Below are 22,682 nucleotides of genomic sequence, written 5' to 3'. Positions count from 1 at the left end.
TTTCAGCATTGTTCCCGTGCCCTGGTAGGCCTTTTGGAGACTGATTTTCACCTGTTTAGTTAAAATAAAAATATACTTTGATCTTTCTTTTTATACTTGCATAAGGTGAAACAGTTCAGTAGTCTTCTCACAAGAGTGAGGGAGTGTTTTATAGTGGTTAAAGCTGAAGGCTGGCAGTCAGGACTCCTGAGTATAGTCTTAGCACTCCCACAGACTTGCTGTTTGATTTGGACAGATCAGTTAGTTTCTCTGTGCCTCACTTTGCTCATCTGTAAAATGCTACTTTATGGAGGATTGGAAGTACAAAAATATCATTAATGGCTAAAGATTAAAATTTGGTTTAGTGGATTCATGTGTCAAGTGATGAGCCATGTCAAAACAGGGACTTGCAGTTGAGAACTTGAACAGTGAGAGGGAGATAAATTCCTGAATTAAAAGGTCTGCATATGTTCAAACATTTTTAAAATTAACACAGACTAATAAAAACTGAGGAGTGACTGAATGGTAGAAATTGAAAAGGCAATTATCTTGGACATCTTGAAAACCCTGTGTAGTGGAATTAACTTTTCTCCTCAACAACCATTACTGGATTAATTATTGTGTTTAATTATGTCATGGGAAATGCAACAGTTCTAAATATCAGATTTTCTTGTTTTGAAATCTCTGCTTCAGAAAACAAATTTATTTATCAACCAAAAATGTAAATAAACAAACAAAGCGTATAGTTTTTATACAAAGAAGCTAATGCATATCAATTATGTATAAGCTTCAGAATGTAATATGGCAAATTATTAGTAGTTAGAGACTTATTTTTGGATTTGCACCAAATTTTCTGTAATATCCATCATTTAGAAAATATTTTTCCAATCCTCCTAATTAATTTCAAATAGGAAAACTGAATGTTAGTAAACTGAATGTTGGGTTGTGTGTCATATTCTGAGAATTAATCACCTGCTTTAAAGCCTTTTGTCTAAAGTGAATTCTGGATTGTTATTTCCCTTGTGCCCAAGATCATGTGCCTTATTTTCCATTGTTTTCAGCCATTCATTTACTCTTGTTCAAAGTAAAATATGACTAAATCAGATGTGACTCCATGACCTAATGTGTCTGTAAATGATTCTATGGTACTTAGCTGGAGAACAGACAGTGATCCGGAGCTTTCCCATTGCATCTATTATGAAAGAGAAGAAGATTACTATACAGAATCAACTGCAACAGAATATGCAGGAAGGACTGCAGATCACTTCAGCATCCTTTCAGGTAGAATTAAGTGCTTTATTCTTTAGCCTTTGTAAAACACTTGAAATAATGATCTGATCAAAATAACCTTCTGCAACTTACACCCTGGCTCCTGGGAGGGGCTGATGTCTTCAGTTCCTGGTGAAATTAGTGGTATTGGAGAGGTCTTAACATTTCACAGGACCCCTGGATTGCTTTCCCCCCCACACACACACTCAATATCTACAGTGGCATAAATGATTTTCACTGCCTGTTTCTCTCACATCTCCTCTCACCCCTCCTTTGAACCCTGTGGAGGACAATCTTTGGGTCCAAAGTCTCTGCTGAAGAGGAAGTTGAGTCTTGGCAGGTCAAAAGTCATATACACCAGCTCCTCTCCAGCCTTCTAGAATTTACTTGGAAAATATAAGCCCCCTGCCATTCACCAGTGTTTCTGGGGAGGTCCTTGGCAGAAGGAAATCCGTGATAGCACAGCTCAAATGGAGCTTGCACTCCCATGGAGCCATGGGCCACCACCAAGGACGAGAACTAATCTGGATACATGGGGCCTCTGAAAAGGTGATCCTGACCTTTGGAGCCCCAGGATCTGTACAGATACCTGAGAATTTGCCCACTGTAGGGACAAGCCCCACAACCTATTCTGTAGAGGCGTGTAGAACAAGACAGTTTGTAGGGATGGAAATCCTCTTGAGATTTTTCTCCCAGAGCCCCGTACTGTGAATTTAGTGTATGAGGTAATTGGGCCTAAATGAAAGGAAGAGGAATGCAAGGTGGAAATCTTCAATAAATGTAAATCAGTATAATTAAAATTATGTAATGTGGGACTTCAGAATGTGAAATTTTTAGTTAGATCTGGCTACTGATACAAGAGTTCATTTTTTTTGTCCTGAACAAAGTATTCACAACTTGATAAAATGGAGAATCTTTCATTTAGGAGTATGTCACTAATACCATTCTACTGGTGTCTTGAATAGACACTATATAACATAATTTTTCTCTCATATACATAATCCTATACAAATGTATGGATTTAATTAACAATTTAAGGAGTCGCTCTTATATGCCTTTCAAATAAAACAGTAACTGTGAGGCCTTTTGTTTTTCAAGGCTCTTTTTGGAAATTAAGAGTAACAATAAAATTTTTTTCATCCTTCAATTGTATGCTAAATGCAGACACAACTCAAAGTTTCTGGTGCTGGATTCTGGTCAAATATAATCTCTGCTTTTGTTTAACATGGTTTTGTCTTAGGTTATAAAAACAAAACCAACCAGCAAATGGTTTACTTTCTGTTCTTTTTCTAACAACCAGAGTTCAATATTATATGAAATAAACTCCTCTCAGCTTTGTGTATTAATTATGACTATTGAGGGAGATTGGCTACAGCTATATTATTTTAATGAATAATTATTAGAATTATTAGTCATTTGGAGAGAAAATACTAAAGTAAGTGAACTGAAAACAAAGGATGAGATGTGCCTTGTGTATCACAAATAAAAGACATATAAAAAGTAAATTAATTTTGGAACTTACAAAATAACAAATACCTCAGAAATGTTTATTTTGTTTACCCCATCATGGAAGTTCTCTTTGTCCCTTTTACAGACCCACATTTTCCCTCTTTTTTATTACTCATCCTCAAGACCAAAGAACTGGCCATCATCCCTCTGGCTAAGACTCATTGGGCAGGGCTTCTTTTGGACTATGTAAAATCCATATTTTGACTGGTCAGAGATATCAATGGTGGATAGTGCAAAACACTTCCTTTTCCAACGGTCAGATTTGGTTATCATGCTTTGCTATTAGCACAGTTTTCTAGGCTTTGCAAAGTGAGAAGTGAATTGAAATGAATGGGATATGGAAGGATAGCTCTGGTAATTTTTAAATGCTAGAATTGTTGTTATGGTTGGAATCTTTAAATAAGAGTACCAGCCTTTTTGCCAGTGTTGCTCTCTCTCACCTCAAGAACCTGGGCTACCATAACTCTTCCAGCTCCTGCCATCCCATGTAGCAAGAAAATATGGCTAGTGTTTTAACTAGTGTAGAAATGTTGTAAGCAAATCTAAAAAATAGTTTTTGCACCATGTTTTGTCTTAATTTTATGGGAATTACAAACACTGCAGAGTAGAAGTACTTTGTTATTAGACTATCAAATTTAAAAATAGAGTAAAAATGGACAGCTCTAATATGAATTGCCATAATCAGTAACATAAACATATTTCTGTATTTTATTAATATATTATTAATTTGTGGGATCTTTTTCATTTTCTTTGACCTCAAAAGTTGCCATATTGAATCATTTCTGGTCTCTGACATATTATGCCTTTTTATTTGCAGTTAATTAAAGTAGCATTTGATGAGGAAGTGAGTCCTGAAGTGGTAGAGATATTTAGGAAACAACTCATGAAGTTCCGTTATCCTCAGTCCATCTTCAGTACCTTTGCTTTTGCAGCTGGGCAAACTGCACCACAGATAATCTTGCCAAAGCAAAAAGAAAAGAATACTTCCTTTCGGTAAGGTATAATCTATTTTGTCTTTAATATGTATTTATTATTGATATTCATGTTTATTGTTAGTCCAGTGCATTGAATTCTGTGTGTCATGTTTGATGGCTTTCCAAAATTGCAGATCATTTAAGTAGTCCTTAGTAAGGCTGAATTGTCTAGCTTCTGTCAAGTATGTTACTAAAGCTACTTAATGTAAAAATATATATGAATTTGGAAATGTGTAACGAACCTATTGAACCACTTGCCTCAGGAAATTATGGAAGTAATTACCGTAATATGATTCAAAGCACACCATCAGGCATTTATATGAATAACATCTGCAGTTATACTAATTCTGTGGCAACATATAAAGAGGCTCCTCATACTTCTGAGTGTGGATTGGTCACCAATATAGGTAAAATAAATGTACATGCTTGCTATGGTATTGTGCAGTTGTCCTAGTGCTCTGTAATATAGAGTTTGGATTTTTTAATCTTCCTTTGAAGCAGGTCCAGATAACCTGCATTCAAGAATTTTGAGTGAGCTGGCTGAGGAGCAAATTGGACAATTAATGTTGATTTTCAATAAGCCTGAGAACACTATTGTATTTCCAGAACACTGGAAGAAAACTAATGTTGTGCCAATATTTAAAAAGGGTAAAAGGGTTGACCCAGATAATTATAGGCTGGTCAGTCTAACATTGATCCCAGGCAAAATAATGGAACAGCTGATACAGGACTCAATTAATAAAGAATTAAAGGAGTATAATATAAATAATGCCATGGGTTTATGGAAAGTAGATCTTGCCAAACTAACTTGAGATTACAAGTTTGGCTAATAAATGTAATAGTGCTAATGAATATACTTAGACTTCTGTAAGGCATTTGACTTGGTGCCATACAACATTATGGTTGAAAAGCCAGAATGATATAGAATTGACATGTCACAGAGTAAATGGATTAAAAACTGGCTAACTGATAAGTCTCAACATGTAAGTGTAAATGGGAAATTGTTGTCGAGTAGGTGGGTTTCCAGTGGTGTCTCACACAGATTGGTTTTTGACCCTACTCTATTTAACGTTTTTATCAATGACCTGGAAAAAAACATAAAATTATCACTGATGAAAACTGCAAGTGACACAAAAGTTGCGATAGTAATAAATAAAGAAGAGGACAGATCACTGATTACAGAGTGATCTGAATCACTTGGCAAGCTGGGTGCAAGCAAATAATATGCGTTTACTATAGCTATATATAAGCATATACATGTAGGAACAAAGAATGCAGGCCATATTTACAGGATGAGGGACTCTATCCTGGGAAGAAGTGACTCTAAAAAAGATTTGGGGGTCATGGTGGATAATCAGCTGAACATGAGCTCCTAGTACAATGCTGTGCCCAAAAAGGCTAATGCAGTCCATCCTTGGATGCATAAGCAGGGGAATCTCAAGAAAGGTAAAACATGATCTAGTGGCTGGAAGCTAAAGCTCAACAAATTCAGACTGGAAATAAGGTGCAAGGTTTTAACAGTGTGGGTAATTAATCACTGGAACAATTTACCAAGGATCCTGATGGTCCAGGTGATCTCCATCTCTGATAATTTTTAATCAAGACTGGATTTTTTCTAGAAGATACGCTGTAGGAATTATTTTGGGGAAGTTCTCTGACCTATATAAAACAGGAGATCAGACTAAATTATCACAGTGGTCCCTTCTGACCTTGGAATCTATGAATATGTTCTACACTGTTATCAGGCAGTTCTATCTTCGAGTGATTGCTCATATGCATTCCAATGTAGGTGTGTGCGCGCCCCGTGCACAGATTCCCGGAACTTTTTCCCTAGCAAGCCCCGCATGGCCAGCTCAGGCGCCCCCTGGAGTGCCGCGCTCATATCGCGGTATAAAGGGCGCTGCTGGCACCGCGGGTCCCCAGTTCCTTCTTTCCGCCTGTGACGATTGCTGGAACTATCGCCTCTTGCTGCGTGCAAGTAGCTCATTCCCTAGTTTTTTCTTACTGTTTCAGAGTTGTTGTTCAATTAGTTGTTATAGGAGGGACCCGAGGGAAGTGATGACGGGTGTTCCCTTCAGAGAGTTTACCCCATCTGTGACGCTCATCACAGATGCATCCGATCGGGGATGGGGAGCCCACATTTCTCACAACCAGGGCACCCAAGGGCTTTGGTCACCGGAGGAGAGAGCTCTGCACATCAACGTACGCGAGCTCAGAGCGGTCCGATTAGCCTGCAAGGCTTTCCTCCAATTCCAAAGGGTCAGGGTAGTCCAAGTCCTCACAGACAATACGGCAGCCATGTTCTATGTGAACAGGCAGGGAGGGGCACGCTCCTCGGCACTCTGCCAGGAAGCTATTCGCCTCTGGGACTTTGCGGTGAGACACGGGTTTCATTTATCTGCCTCTCACCTCCCGGGGGTGCGAAACAACAAGGCAGACCGCCTCAGCAGATCCTTTTCTCCCCGCCACGAATGGTCCTTACACCAGGACGTGGTGGCTTTCATCTTCCAGCGGTGGGGTACTCCCCGTCTGGACCTGTTCGCTACAGCGGAAAACAGGAAGTGCCCCAGGTTCTGCTCGCTCAGGGGTCGCGAGCCGGGCTCTCTGTCCGATGCCTTTTTGGTTCCCTGGACAGGGGAGTTAATGTATGCATTCCCCCCCGTCCCGCTCCTGCCCCAAGTTCTCCTCAAGATCAAGAGGGACAGGGCGAACATCATCCTGATTGCCCCAGCGTGGCCGAGACAGCACTGGTACAGCGTGCTGCTCGACCTCTCCACCACCGAACCGATTCCGCTACCCAGACAGTGCGACCTGATCTCCCAGGACCATGGGAGATTGTTGCACCCCGACCTGGACTCCCTCCACCTCACTGCCTGGAGACTTTGTGGCTGATGGAGGGAGAGAGAGCCTGTTCCATGCAGGTTCAACAGGTCCTCCTGGGCAGCAGGAAGCCGTCCACGCAACTCACATATAAAGCTAAGTGGCGGAGGTTCTCGGGGTGGGCAGAAGAGAGAGGGCTGCACCCAAGCCTATCCCCTATACAGGCTATCTTGGAGTACTTGCTGCAGCTTAAACTGCAGGGCCTGGCTTTGGCCTCCCTCAAGGTACACCTAGCAGCCATCTCGGCCTTCCACCAACCCATGGAGGGCCGCTCCCTATTCTCTCACCCCATGTCAGTAAGGTTCCTTAAGGGGGTGGAGAGGACTTTCCCTCAGGTGCGGGACCCGGTGCCACCCTGGGACCTTAACTTGGTCCTCAACGGGCTGATGGGCCACCCCTTCGAGCCCTTAGCTACATGCTCCCTTCTCCTTTTATCATGGAAGGTAGCCTTCCTGGTGGCTATCACCTCGGCTAGAAGGGTCTCCGAACTGAGGGCGTTAACATCGGAGCCCCCTTACACGGTTTTTTATAAGGATAAGGTCCGGCTGAGGCCTCACCCGGCTTTTATGCCTAAGGTGGTGTCTCAGTTCCACTGTAACCAGGACATTTTCCTTCCTGTGTTCTTTCCAAAACCCCATGGGTTGGAGGAGGAAAGGAGAGGACATTCGCTGGATGTCAGGCGAGCCTTGGCCTTCTATCTGGAGAGGACCAAGCCTTTCCGGAAGTCGACACAGCTCTTCGTAGCGGTGGCGGACAGGATGAAGGGCTCACCTGTCTCCACCCAGCGTATCTCCAAGTGGATTACTGCCTGCATTAAGGCATGCTATGAGCAGGCAGGGGTACCCCTCCCAGGTGCGGTAAGAGCACACTCCACTAGGGCCCAGGCCTCTTCCGCAGCCTTTTTGGAGCGGGTTCCCCTGCAGGACATCTGCAGGGCAGCGACCTGGTCGTCAGTCCATACGTTCATGTCGCATTACGCCATCGTGGAACAAGCAAGGGAGGACGCAGGGTTCGGCAGAGCCGTGCTGCAAAGAGCAGGTCACCGATAACTCCTACCCTCCTCCAAGGTACGGCTACGCAATCACCTACATTGGAATGCATATGAGCAATCACTCGAAGATAGAAAACAAGGTTACTTACCAGTAACTGTTGTTCTTCGAGATGTGTTGCTCATATCCATTCCAAACCCACCCCCCGTCCCCACTGTCGGAGTTGGCAGAAAGAAGGGACTGGGGACCCGCGGTGCCAGCAGCGCCCTTTATACCGCAATATGAGCGCGGCACTCCAGGGGGCGCCTGAGCTGGCCATGCGGGGCTTGCTAGGGAAAAAGTTCCGGGAATCTGTGCACGGGGCGCGCACACACCTACATTGGAATGGATATGAGCAACACATCTCGAAGAACAACAGTTACTGGTAAGTAACCTTGTTTTTCAGGGTGCTGGAACAATTTGTATAGTGGAGATGATGAGAGTCATTGAACCAAACTGTAAATTCTGTATATGATGGAAACCACTTCATGCCAGGGGTGCGGCAGCACCCCTAGTTCCTGCACCTATTGGCAGCTTACTAGACTAGGAAGTAATTGCCACCAATCACATATTCTCACCTCCTCAATGGTTGTGAATAGGCCTCAACTACTGTAACTGAATGGACTTTGCTTTCATCCACCTTCCCCATTGTTGTTACTTGCCTTGGATGTATATATATGCCTCCTCTGTGATTTCTTTTCCTTACATCTGACAAAGTGGGTTACAGCCCACGAAAGCTTATGCCTGCAGAAATTAAATTTGTTAGTCTTTAAAGTGCTACAGAACTCTCATTGTGTTTGTTACAGAGTGGCAATTCTTATGTTCCTCTATTGACTAATGCCTTGTTGGCCCAGTGGAATAGAATCCCAACATAGTTCTTGAAGACAGAGTGGTTTTTTTTTTTTTTTTCTTTCATGCCTTCAGTCTGTTAACCAGGAAGATTTATTTGTTATATTGCCAATAAAATTCAATAACTGCAAACAGAAGTTAGTTATTCTTTATTATTGGACATGGTTGGCATAATGTAGCCACAGCACATTCTCCCAAATTCCAGGGCTAGCAATTTAAAATTATTTTAGGAGCCCATTTTCTGAAGTGCTAGCATCACCTTCCTTTCTTGAAATTAAATGAAAAATTGTGAAGCATGCTTTGTGTGGGTGAGAAGATACATCCTAAAAGTGTATTTTGATACACTGACACAGATACTGAATAGTAGAGAGAGTTAAAGATAATTATTGTATTTTACCTACATTTTGACATCAGACGTTGTGTATTTCTGAATTGTAGCACCTTCTCAAAAACAATTGTGAAGGGAGCCAAACGTGCAGGGAAGATGACAATTGGTCGTCAATACTTATTAAAGAAGAAAACAGGCACTATAGTGGAAGAAAGAGGGAATCGTCCATGCTGGAATGAAGATGATGATATCTCTGGTAAAAGCGTGTGTGTGTGTGTGTGTGTGTGTGTTTTGTCAGATGAGCTTATGCATCCACTGAAATATTCAAATACATTGACCTGTCAAGAGATTCTCAAATAGTAATTAATCAGGAAAAGGATCTATTTCAGACATTAGACGCAAGGTTTCAAATGTTATGACTTGGTGAAGACTTTTGAACTTTTATTACTTTACCAGGTTTGTAGGAAAGATGGGGAAGCACAAGCTTTTAACTTAGTTTATTTGCAGTGGAAATTTTCAAATTTCAGATCCTATTTTTAATCACCAAATTGTGCTCAGTACTACTTTGCTTACTGCCCTGTACAACACTCTGGGCAGCCAAGGATAATGTAACTAACTACACTAAGACAAACTCAGCAGCATCTGTGTACTGTTAAATAGTTTGTCATGAGCCATTGATCTAGAATGGTTAAGTCTTATTCTAGAAAGAGATTTCTTGGCAAGTGTAAAAAGAAGCAAAAAGTGTAGGGTCTAATTACAGGTGTGAAGATATAAAATGAGGAAATTTCTTTGACGAGTATAAAATGTTACAAGTGAAAATATCACACTTCCAGACTTCAGTGGAAAGTATTTTGGGGCTGAAGGTAGAAAGTGTTTTTTGTTGTTTTGTTTTGCTTTTTTCCTCAATACCTCAGTTTCCAAAATGTGCTGCTGTCACTACAGTGATGAGGTGGATCAGGTAATTTTTTTGGACCAACTTCTATTGGTGAGAGAGACAAGCTTTAGAACTTGTCTCTCACCAACAGAAGTTGGTCCAATAAAAGATATTACCTCTCCCACCTTGTCTTTCTGATATCCTGGGACCGACACGGCTACAACACTGCATACAACTGCTGTCACTTCATCCATTTTTCCTAATCTCTATCAGTGCTACTATAAAACACGCCACTAGAGGGAACCAGATTCTCCTATACCTAAACAGATTTTGTCTCACCATTCTTTAATTTTTTTTATTTACTTTTTCAGATAATGAAGTGTATCAAAAATTAATTATTTCTCCAAGCCATCACAAAGCCAATTTTGTCCTATGTATTGCAGGGGTTGGGTATTTATAGGAAGGATTACAAATAGAAAAAGCAGACAAATCTTTTTTTTTTTCCTTTCTTCTGTTTTATTTTTAAAATACTTCTTTTCATTAACAAAATGATGGAACTGGTTGGTACATGTGAGAGGAACAGAATATGAGGCTGCATATGAAGCTCATTCCTACTGAACTCTTAAACTTGTTTGCACAGTCTCTGCAGTCAAAAAAAATGAACAAAACCTTCTAGGAAAAGGCTAAAAATAGCTGATGCTCTTCATTCATCTGAGGGAGAAGGGAAAGAAATCAGAGGAAAACTGTTCTCACATCAGTCAGAAATAACACTCCTCATATGAAAATCCAGATTCTTCTTTGATCTTTGCCCATATACATTCCATTTCTGGTGCAATTCCACTCCCTGCGCTTGATTTCAGACTCTTTTGGCTAGCAGTGTCCTCTGCTACACAACACAGGAAGGCCAGTTCTTAAAACCAGAAGACTTCAGTTCAGCCATAAGTGCTGGAACCCAGTACTGAGGAAGTCTCTCAAACTAAAGAATTAAAAAAATTTAAGGGGTGTGTGTGAAGCTAATAATTAACTCATTAAAACTAAACTCACTTACACTTCCTGCCTTTTATGCACTCAAGGATGGGGGGGGGGGGGGGGCAGATTGAAACAAAATTTCAAAATGTCAGAATTTCCAATGAACCAGAAATTCCAGATTTCAGCCAACTCACAGGCACCTTTAAGATCTTTAGGAAGTAACCATATCTGCACCAGACCACAGACCTACTCCAAGCAGAGCTACTATACTTGGCAGAGGTACCAAAAAAGAGAGACCCTTTGTCTCCTCTTCATCAGCCACTCACTGCAACAGCTTCAAAACAGCTGATTTGATGCCTTGGTCAGGAGCCATTTATAACACCTGGAGGATCTTTTTGCACTCCCCTTGTCCTTTTGGAAACCATTTACTTTATTTTCTCAACACCATTGACCATTCGGTCTTAGAAATCATCAGGGTGGTGTATTCCATACAATTTCAGACTCTTCCTTCCCCCTCTCTCTCTTCCCCATCCCTTTTCAGGGATCCCTCCCATGAGAGACTGTTACAGCAACAGGTGGAATCACTTCTAAGTCTTGAAGCAGTGGAAGAAGTGCCTGTAGAATACAGAGGGAATGGGGTTTACTCCCATTGTTTTCTAATTTCGAAGAAAAAAGGAGGTTGATGCCCATTTCTGGACTTGAAGCGAACAGATGAAGGTACTTTAGCTGTCTCAAATTCAGGATGGTAACACTAGCCTCTATAATCTTAACCTTAAAGCCACAAGAGTGGTTTGCAGCTCTAAGCATCCACGGATTGTTACCTGAAGTTCCAAGTGGGACATTCCTCTAATATCAATATAGAGTTCTTCCATTTGGACTACCAGCAACAACAAGGACCCTTACCAAATGTGTGACAATGGTGGTGGCTCACCCGGAGAACAAGGAATCCATGTGTACCCATACCTCAACAATTAATTTATTAAGAAGAAATCACACAGCACGTGACCAACTCCAGTCATCAAATACTTCAGCTTTTCACTGCCCACAGTCGCAAAGTCAACATATAAAAGTCAGTGTTAGCACCAACCCAGAGGATAGAATTCATAGGGATGGTATTAGAATCTACAGCAGCAAAGGTTTATCTGCCTCAGGACAGACTCCATACCATCATAGAACTTACCAACCATTTACAGGCTCATCGTCAAACTTCAGGATAAGCATACCTCAGACTTCAAGATCACATGTATCAATCAATGAAATCTGTGGGACAGCTATGTGGGATTGGGTTCATATGTTTACACAACATTACTCCCTTGTAGAGGCATCAAGAACTGACAACCACTTTAGCAGAGCATTCCATCAGTCATCATTCAAACAGACTCCAAGCACCCTTCTCCTGTTTGCCAAGTCACTGACTGTGAATTAGAGCTCTGCAATCTGACCCAGACCTGATGGGGCCCAACTACAAGTGTTGGGTCTGGGTTGGGCTGGGCTGAGTGCAAAAACAACCAGACCCACTCAGGCTCAGGGCAGGTTGGCCCACTTCCTCCTGCCCTTGGTATCAGTGCAGCTGCATGCCCCGCTCCTGCTCGCTGCTGCCACCTTGCTGATCTGTGTGTGGTCAACAGTGAATGTGCTGAGAAGTCTCAGCATTTCTCAGTCTGCAATGCACACAGACCTTATGGCGCTGGCCCCATGGCAGGAGAAAGAGAGCAGACCTCTTCTGTGAGTCACTAGAAGTGCGATACATTTTGCCAAGCATTTGAAGAAGAAAGAAATGATTACTTACCTGCGTTAAATGTGGTTCTTCAAGATATGTTGCCCACAGGTATTCCATGCCCAACATCCTTCCCCGCTACTGTGGAGTCCTGTAACAGCTAGATTCTGTATTGATGAAGGAACTGAGGGACAGTTGGGCCTGCTTCTCCCTTTATGCCCATGGGTGGCAGGCACTAGCATGCGTCAGGCACAGGTCTGGCCGCGGTGGACACTCTTGGCCAAAAGAATTTAAACTTGAACACATGAGGTGCACGTGCACCTGAAGTGGAACACATATGTACAATATATCTCGATGAACCTCAGTTACTATAGATAAGTAACCATTTATTTCCATTCAGAAATGTTAAATATTAAATTATTATAGTACAAAAATGGTGAAAATAATTTTTAAAGCTTAGATAGCTTGTGGCTTTTAAGAATAGCTTTTCTTATCACCTAGAAAAAGCCTATAGTGCTTTATCAGTTATTTGTCTTACTCTGACAAGCATATAAACATCCAAAGAGAAGTGAGAGATTCATAATGTTAACCTGTGTAGAGTTTGTCCAAGTATAGCCTTGGTTATTTTAGTTTGAGGTGCAGTAGAGGTCCTAATAAGACAATCCTTTTCAGACCATATTAGAACGAGTGCCTGAAGGAAAGGCTGTCCAGAGGCTAGTGCCATAAATACTTTTCTCTATACAGGAGGGTTGCACATTTCATAGCTTGTGTAAACTGAGCATATTGTATTCACAAAGGGCTCCTTGCATTCCTCCATTCCAGTCCACAAGCTCCCTGTATGCCATCCTTCTACCCTCCATCTACTTCATGGACTTCCTGCAACTCCCCTATTTCCATTCCAGGAGCTCTGTGTCCTCCCCCCCATTTACCGCTCCTCCCATGCTAGAGTTCTCCATTCTTCCCCCAGCAATGTCAGCGTCTCTTTGTACACCCCCATTCCCTCTCATGGCAGGGGCACTGTGTGCATCCCGTTCCCCACTCCCTTGCTATTCCTCCCAGTAGCAGAGACCCCCAGTCTCCCTCCCACAAGGGATTGTGCGTGGCCCCCATTCCACCCTCCACCCATTCCAGGGTCCCCAATTTTCTCCCATGGCTGGGGTTCTGTTTGTCCCCCACCCCCATATCAGGGTCCCCCACTGTGCTCCATCATGCCAGAGACTCTCTCATGCCCTCCATTCCCCTTTCCCTGTATTCCGACCTTCCCTCCATGCCAGAAGTGGTGGTGCCCCTTTTCCCTCCTCCTCCATATCAGGGTCCCCAATCTCTATCTCCACCTGGCATTCTGTGTACTCATTTCCCTCTTCCTCCCATGCCCGGGGCTATGTGCATGCCTCTATTCCTCCCTTTCCCTTTCTCTCCTGCCTCCCATCATTCTTTCTGTCTGGGGATGAGACATTCAGGGAGTCATTGGGAGGATGGGCAGAGATGAGATGGAGCATAGTTATGCTGGAAAGCATTAATGAGTGCCTCAACAGTTGTTTGGTCTGTAAATAATTACAGAGGTGCTTGAAGCAGTGGCTGTGCAGGTTAGATGGCAAGGGTACCATATGTCCCCAATTTTTCTCCTTTTAGTTTTCTAATTTTCCTCAGTGTTAATAAGATTCTGACCATTGATGCCTAGAACATTTCCTGAAATTCTTGAATTAATCAGAAGTTCTCACATTACAGACAGGCACATTAAGAGAGAAATGTTGTTAAATTGGGTATAAGCTTTGTACGGTACACAAAAAATTGAACTGTACTAAACTATTTTTAAGTTCAAAATATGCACTTGTCCCAGTGATTTTAGCCAAAAATTCATGCAGAAATAATTGCATTCTGTTCATCTGCACACGTTTTATAAAGGCCAAATAATGGGGGAGCAGGGAACAGACACACTAAGAACAGTAAATTTGCCTTCAGAAATACTTGAGAAGGACTGCAGCAAAGTGGTGATAGCAGGTAGGAGACAGGTTTTGTATGAAGGCTATGCCTTACTTGAATTTCACTGTAGCTTGAACTTGTGACATGCTTTTTATCTCTCATGACTAAAATTTTTTTCTGCTTTGGAAAGTGCAACTTACAGTAATACTCTGCTTAAGAAGGCTGTTTGACATTGATATTCAAGCACAAAGAAAACTCAGAAGGTTATACGTTCCTAACCTGTGACAGAAGAGACATTAGTTCTATGCATAAAAACTTTAGAATGAGGAACAAAACCTATTAAGGTAGTTAAAAAGAGAGTGTGGGGTCCATTTTCTTCTAGCTGTTTGAAGGATTTTTACATATATCTTCCATTATCAATAGATTATGTGCCGCTTTTATAAAATAGTTATGAATTTAAGAGTTTTTCACAAATGATTATGCTGGTAAAAGAAAGATTACCCCCAATTCAATTCAGCTGAGTACACAGGATAATTTTAAAGCCTGTAAAAAGGATGCCAATCATTTCACAAATTGTGAAAACAAGAATGGGTTATATCCAGGTTAAATTTTTGTTTCTTGTCATTTCACAGATTTGCAACTTTTGGAAGTGTCTGTCACAATTTCAGAAATAACTGCATCTTTGTCCTCTCTGATCTCCCTTGAGGGCACCCCCTAAATGTTACAGGCTCCCAGATATCACCTCTCTTGGTCAGAAACCTATCCCTCTCTCCCTGGAGACTGAGAGTTTAGACCTCTAAACCTCACTGTGATTTCTCCTGCTGTTTAAAGCATTACAGAGAAAATGTTTTTTTAAAAAGCAATAAAAGTTCCTATGCCCACACTAGAAGTGTACCAGAGGTACCCATCAGTCTTATGGGATCTAGTAAGCCAAAGTCCTTCCAACTCCTCCTCAAGGGTTGTGGCCCCCCCTTGGACAGAAGAAGGTCCTGTCCGTTTGCTGAGTCAAAAGAAGGCCCAGTGTTATCTTAAAACCAGATTTTTATACTGAAAGCTGTTATTGTCGTCTTTTGGTCTCCAGAAAACTCATTTGGAACCAGTATATGCAGCACCCTGCTCTCCTTCCCACCAAATGGGTGGTACGTCTCTGGAGGTGTCACAACCTTGGGTGATTCACCTTAATCAACCTCCATTGTTTTTGGCTCCTGGAGGAACTGTGGTAACCCTCCCCCTAGGAGTTGCATACAGTCTTCTCGACATTGTGATACATAAACCATGCATAAACTTAACACAGTATGGTCCCCAAAGATATTTCATGTGATTGCAATATCTGTGTCCTGTGCAACAACAGGATTCATTATTCTTGTGGGCAAGGCTTAAATTATTTTGGTGATGTGGCTGGAGAAGGGTTGGATTGGTCTCCCAACCCCTTGGTAGACTGTGGAGCTTACTGCCAAAGGAAGTTGAGACCAAGAATTTATAAAGAGTCAAAAATGGATTGGACATTTATATGGATAACAAGATATCCAGAATTACTGTAATTAATGATAAATTGTGTCGAAGAGATATTATACCTCGTGTCTCATGCTAAATGTTAGAGATCAGGATAATATCTAATGTGGGGCACAAATTATCCCATATCTGCCTACAATGGGGTTCTTATACCTTCCTCTGCAGCATCTGATTCTGGCTGCTTTAGGAGACAGGATACTAGACTAGATGAGCCTCAGATTTGATCCAGTGAGGTAATTCTGTTTCCATGGTGGGTGGGATGTGGAATGTTCATCATTCCAACTTCTTTGGGCCTTGGAGGTTAGATTCACAGGAGTAACTGAAGATCCCACATCAACTTTCCCCCTGCAGAAGATTATGTTGAACTACTATGAGGCTCATCTTTGCCTTAGGTTTAAGTAGAGCTGTTTAGGTCTTGGATAATATTTCAGCGCCACCGGGATACTAGTGACAGTTTTAGGGTGCTGCTGCTTCACATATGCTCCCTTCCATCAGTTTCAGGATATTGTAGCCTTTATCTTCAATTACTTTAATAAAATTTGTAGCCTGTTAGCTATAATTTATATAAATTGGTGTCTGTCCTCATTAGTCCCTGCCATCAGCAACTGCTGGATTTGGTAAATGTAATGTTCTGCTCAGAATGAAGCATCTCAGTCCACTTTAAATAACTATTGCATTTCTAAATACTAAGCTAGAAAAGTATTTTAACTTCAGTTTCAGATGACAGTGAACTGCACACAAGTGGTACTTTGAAAGCCTCAGAGAAGTCAACAATGGAGCAGTTAGTAGAGAGAGCCTGTTTTAGGGACTATCAGCGTTTGGGGCTGGGGACCATCAGTAGCAGCTCTTCTCGCTCAAAAACAGAATACTTCCGAATAACTGCATTGAACAGGATGTATTCACTTTGTAGAAGGTGAGTTAATCGATTCATTCTTAGGTTTAGAAATATATATCTGCTATATTACACATCATCCACAATATACATTACATATAACACATCTATTTAGAGAACAAAGTATTCTGAGAAAATGGTATTTGTCTAGAAGATCGTAACCCCATGGCCAATAACTCTGAATGTGCAGCAAACTTAGCAGTGCTGATTTTCTCTCTCTTGTTGTTGGTAACATTTGTTAGCATCTCTGCATATTTAGCTACTAAGACTTCTATTTTAGTTAGATCTGTGATGTCCTTCATGTTTGTTATTAAATCCTAATTTGTAAACTCTTAAAGATCTATTCTCCTATCAATGCATGGGAGATATATATACAATCAATTCATTTTAATGTCACTGGATGTTACATACATAAAACTTCTGTTTATGATTAGGAAAACAAGCCCCAGAAGTGCATGTTTATTAATACAGTTCAAACCAGAAACTGCAAATAAGAACTCATGAAAACTAGTTGGAGCACTTCCTTTAAAATGTTTCTCCTATACTATATGTAAGCTCCTGAACATCATTAACAAGTTTACGCATAAGCCCTTTTTTATTGTTAAAATTCACTAAGATTTATTATCAGGGCCTACAAAAATGCTATTTAACATAACAGCAAATCTTCAGAAGTTTCATCACTGGAGCACTCACATCCTACAAAGACACTGCAGGCTAAAAGTTGTTTTTGATACAGAAAAATGAAATTGCCATTGCTTTCATGGAAAGAGCACAAAAGAATATTAAATCCAGGCTGTTTGTCTCTTATCCAAAGCAGCAATGTGATAGCAATACATTTATTTAATCACTAGTGAATATTAGTTAAATTAAACCAAAGAAATCACTGCATTATATTAACTATGTTTTTAAATTGCTTGTAACAGCTATGTTTTAAAAATAATTTTCATGCTTTATCCTTACCCAAAAAATACCTCTTTGAATTTTTGTCATTATTTTGAGAAAAGTAATCAGTGTCCAATTGTTTTACAGATCTTGGGATGTGAGTGGCAATTTAATGTCATGTGGTTTGGTTTCAGGTATTTTAGTAAATATATCATAAAATGGATTAGGCATTCATTCCATAGTGATAAAGTTCATTAAATGTCAAAGAACTTCACTTACCCTGTGTCACAAACAGGCCTATGTTATGCATTATAGAAGAAGAGGGGTTCTTTAGTAAAATGTGAAACCTCCAATTGCTCTACTTACTTAGTTTTCTCTCAAATAAAACTGACGCTTTAGTTGAATCCACTTTGTAGGAGGTAGAAGAAATCTTTCAAAGTCCTTGAATCTGTCTGCCACTTATATAACCAGAGACAAAACTCTTGCCTGATTTTCTCTTTTCAAAACTATTATAGCATGAAAGTTCCCAAACTGTCTTTGTTTTGTTTTTTTTTTTTTTTAAAACATTATATAACCAACAGTTTGTAATGTGCTATTCCAAAACTGTTTTTTACTAAAATATTTAAATGCATTTTGACATGAGCCAGTTATGGTCAATGCCAAAGTACTGATTTTTGGTTTTAGTGTTTTAATTCAAAGCGTCTAAACATTCTTGCCTTTAAAATGTCAGCATCTGTACACAATCACTGGTGTCAAATATGAAAATAATGTCTGTTTCCTTTGAAGAGCTCCAGTGATCTGTTTTCTGTTTCTGATGTCATTATCATAAACATGATTTAGTTCAAATGACAGGTTAAGGATAGTATTAGGAATAAGTGGGGAGTAAGGAGACTATCAATAAATAAATTAAAACTGTAAATGAAAGAAGAAAGGAAGAAATAGTCATTTAAATTTTCTCCAATGAAAGTTGCTTTTTAGAAATTCTAATACTTATCCTTCTATCAAAATAATAATCAGGACTACACAGTATTAGAAAAATGAGCTCTGCTTTAAAGCTCTTTAATAAAAGTGCATATATTAGTAAAAACAACTGCAGATTTAGAAATACATACCCTGTTTTCAAATTTTAAAAATGAAAAGGAAGAATCCTTTTGAAAATAATTGTAATTATCTTTTTAATTTTCTCTCCATTGATTAATACAGCTATCCTGGTCTTTTGGTAGTACCTCAGTCTGTGCAGGACAGCAGTTTGCAGAGGGTAGCTCGTTGTTATCGTCACAATCGTCTGCCAGTTGTCTGTTGGAAAAACTCAAAAATCAGTACTCTGCTGCTTCGAGCTGGGGGCTTCCATGGGAAGGGAGTTGTGGGTCTCTTCAGATCTCAAAACACACACACTACAGGTGAGCTGATGTTGCTGGGCTTTCTGCATGTGTTGTTTCAGGGAAAGAAGTTCTTTTCCTTTAGAGTTATATAATGTTCCCATGAATAAATTATTTAATGTACAGCAACCCCAACTGCTACCCTTAAATAATATTTTTCTAGTTTGGTTTTGTTGTTGCACCTTATTTCCTTGCATCACACACAATGAATTCATGTTGTCATTATTTATGGATATAGAGAGTGTGATATATCAAGGGCAGAGGGCGGCAGGAGAGTATGCGAAGGAAGGTATATCAGCCCCAGGATGATCAGGGCTTTATTCCCTGCAGCCTAACTGGAGTCATGAGGGGGCAATTAGGAGCCAGCAGAGGCCAATTAGGGAATCAGCCAGGTGCTCCATAATAGGGCTCCGCCTCAAACACACAGTGCACAAGGTGGAGGAAGCAGAGGTGCTGTGCAGCGCAGCAGACTGAAGTAGCAAGTATGGGAGAGCGGAGGAACCCTGAAAGGAGATACTGAGCCCAGCAAGAGGCGGCAAGGACGTAGGGCTGGAGAGGCCAGAAAGACTGAGGGGGGAAAGTAGCCCAGGGGAAGAGACTGTGGCTTCAAAGTACAGAGCCAGCAGTATACCGCTGCGGTTCATAGGGCCCCTGGGCTGGGACCCGGAGGAGCGGGTGGGCCCGGGTCCCTACCTCCCTCCCCCAGGGAAGACGGGGTGACAGGCACGTTCCTGACCCCCAGCAGGAGCAAAGCACGAGATCCACTAAGAGGGAAGCTGGCCGTTGGCCACAAGAGAGAGAGTTAGAGCGAATTTTACCCATTTGACTCTCTGACAGCTTTAAGCATAATTTTATTTCGAGAGAGCTTTTTATAAAACCTAGGCCTGAGAAATTTCCAGAGTTCTGCTTGGGCTCTTTGAGTGAGATAAAAGTTCATCTTTCCCATGATCACCACTGGAACAGTGCAAGATCTGTCAGAATGGAGTATCTTTTAAGAGAATATTGGAGGGAAGTGAATGACATGTTTAGAGGGAAATGAATTGTGAAGAACACATTACTCTCAACTTTCCTCTCCCACATGAGTTGCATGGTGTATCTTTGATTCTTCTTCCCCATTCTCATAGTTGCTGTCTTGGTTTTTTGTTTTTGAGAGGGCCTGAATGAGTTGTATACAATGTTCCATTCTGAGAGTAAGATAATGACACTGAATAAAGTTAATACCTCAAAGATGCTAGCCAATAAAGAAAATCTAAGTACTTGGGATACTTGTGACTGTATGAAGAAAACAAGACTGGCATATCTCTTAGGCATATAGTATTAGAAGTAGAATTCAAGACAAAAGTGAACTTCTTATCTAAATAAGGAAGAATTAGTTTGTGATTAACTATCCAAACCCTACCCTGACCCACAGAAATTAGAGCAGAGTGAAAGGTCCTTCTACCTCTTTGAGATGAGTGGTGTCATGGCTGTTAGGAACTAGCCAGCCAATGGAATTTATTTCTAAGAAAAAATATCATTATAATGCCCAGAAAGCATATGAGGAAAATGGCAAAACAGATATTCATTCAATCAGCATAGAAATTTCTTGATCAATAAGTTCCTCCACTTCTGCAATTAAAGGCTAAATAATTATTTTAAAGAATTTGACATTACTGAATAGTTTGCCTTATGAAATTTCTCACTGTGAATAACATAATGTACAAATGTATGCAAGTTACATAAAAGGAATGAGTCACTCAAGGTACTCATGGTGAGGTTAGATTGCATGACTGAAATATTTTCTGCAAGTCCTTTCAATAAAGTACTGCTTCATAGGGTATCTTAATTTTTAACAAAAAGGATGCCAGGGGTCAAGCAACTAGGTGCCGAGGCTCAAGCAATTTTTTTACTTTCAAAACTGAGGCAGTAAGCCAAGAGGTGCCGGGGCTACGAACTGCCAAGCCTAGAGATGCAGGGGCTCAGTCCTGGCACACCCTGGCACAGATTAAGCATTAGGAATTTACCAGTGACCACCTGACCAGGATGGTGACAATGGTTGTGAAATGCTCAGGGAGATTAGAAGCTACAAAATCAGCAAACCCAATAATAATGGGGATTTAAACTATCCCCATATTGACTGGGTACATGTCACCTAAGGAATGGATGCAGAGATAAAATTTCTAGGCATATTAAATGACTGCTTCTTGGAGCAGCTTGCCCTGGAACCCCAAGGAGAAAGGCAATTCTTGATTTAGTCCGAAGTGGAACACAGGATCTGGTCAAAGAAGTGAATATAGTTGAATAGAGTGATAATAGCGACTATAATATAATTAAACATCTTTGTAGGAGCAAAAATACCAAAGAAACCCAACACAGTAACATAATTTCAAAGAGGGGAATGACACAAAAATGAGGAAACTAGTTAAAAGGAAATTAAGAGGAAGAGTCACAAGAGTGAAATGCCTATAAGCTGCATGCAGACTATTTAAAAATAAAAACAACAAGAGTCAAAAAAATAGAGGCTCAAACTAAATGTATACCATCACTAAAAACAAATTGCAAGAGGAATTAAAAATGCCATCATAGCTAAACAGCAGAGCAAAAGAGGCAGTTAGAGACAAATGGGCATCCTTTAAAAATTGGAAATCAAATCCTACTTAGAAAAATAGAAAGGAGTATAAACTCTGGCAACTCAAAAGTAAAATATAATTAGGAAAACCAAAAAAGAATTTGAAGAGCAACTAAAGAAAGACACAAAAACGAACAACAATTTTTAAGTACACCAGAAGCAGGAAACCTGCCAAACAATCAGTTGGGCTACTGGATGATCAAAGTGTTGAAGGAGCATTCAAAGACAAGGTTATTGTGAAGAAGCTAATTGAATTATTTGCATTGGTCTTTACTGCAGAGGATGTGAAGGAGATTCCTACATCTGAGCCATTCTTTTTAGGTGAGAAATCTGAGGAACTTTCCCAGATTGAGGTGTCAATAGAGGAGATTTTGAAACAAACAGATAAATTAAACAGTAATGAGTCACCATATGGTATTTACCCAAGAGTTCTGAAGGAACTCAAACATGAAACTGTAGAACTACTAACTGTTGTATTTAACCTATCGCTTAAATCAGCCTCTGTACCAAATGATTGGAGGATAGCTAATGTAATAGTGATTTTTTTTAAAAGGCACCAGAGACAATGCTGGCAATTGCAGGCTGGTAAACCTAATTTCATACAAGGCAAATTGGTTGAAACTACAGTAAAGAATAGAATTATCAGACATGTAGATGAACATGTTATGTTGGGGAAGAGTCAACACAGCTTTTGTAAAAGGAAATCATGCTTCACTAGTCTATTAGTATTCTTTGAGAGAGTCAACAAGGACAAGGGTGATCCAGTTATATAGTGAACTTGGACTTTCAGAAAGCCTTTGCCAAGTTCCCTAACCAAAGGCTCTTAAGCAAAGTAGGCAGTAATCTCATGAATGGTTAAAAGATAAGAAACAAAGCGTAGGAATAAATAGTCAGTTTTCACAATGGAGAGAGGTAAATAGCGGGGTCCCCCAAGGATGTGTACTGGGATCTGTGCTGATGAACTCGTAAATGCTCTGGAAAAGGGAATGAACAATTAGGTGGCAAAATTTACAGATGATACAAAATTACTCAAGAGAGTTAAGTCCAAAGTTGACTGCCAGGGGTTACAAAGGGATCTAACAAAACTGGGTCACTGGGAAACAAAACGGC

General features: G+C 40.6%; 1 protein-coding gene across 7 annotated transcripts in view; it reads left to right on the top strand.

Moving 5' to 3' along the window:
- The window catches only part of SBF2 (SET binding factor 2), a 547,042-nt gene that overhangs the window by 414,937 nt on the left and 109,423 nt on the right, over positions 1–22,682 (top strand). For all 7 annotated transcript variants that reach the window (XR_010918455.1, XM_067540773.1, XM_067540774.1 and 4 more), the window contains 5 exons: positions 1,133–1,260; positions 3,575–3,750; positions 8,927–9,072; positions 16,526–16,724; positions 18,789–18,985. Coding sequence is in view for 6 of the 7 variants with exons in the window: in XM_067540773.1 (XP_067396874.1) it covers positions 1,133–1,260; positions 3,575–3,750; positions 8,927–9,072; positions 16,526–16,724; positions 18,789–18,985 (846 nt within the window). In the remaining variant the exon portion in view is untranslated. The remainder of the gene's footprint in view (positions 1–1,132; positions 1,261–3,574; positions 3,751–8,926; positions 9,073–16,525; positions 16,725–18,788; positions 18,986–22,682) is intronic.

This window comes from Emydura macquarii, unplaced genomic scaffold (genome assembly GCF_026122565.2).
Source record: "Emydura macquarii macquarii isolate MOO-44397 ecotype Brisbane River unplaced genomic scaffold, CSIRO-AGI_Emac_v2 contig_587, whole genome shotgun sequence".
Classification (NCBI taxonomy): domain Eukaryota; kingdom Metazoa; phylum Chordata; order Testudines; family Chelidae; genus Emydura; species Emydura macquarii.
The sequence above is the reverse complement of the archived record's forward strand: the minus strand, read 5'-3'. Positions and strand labels throughout refer to the sequence as shown.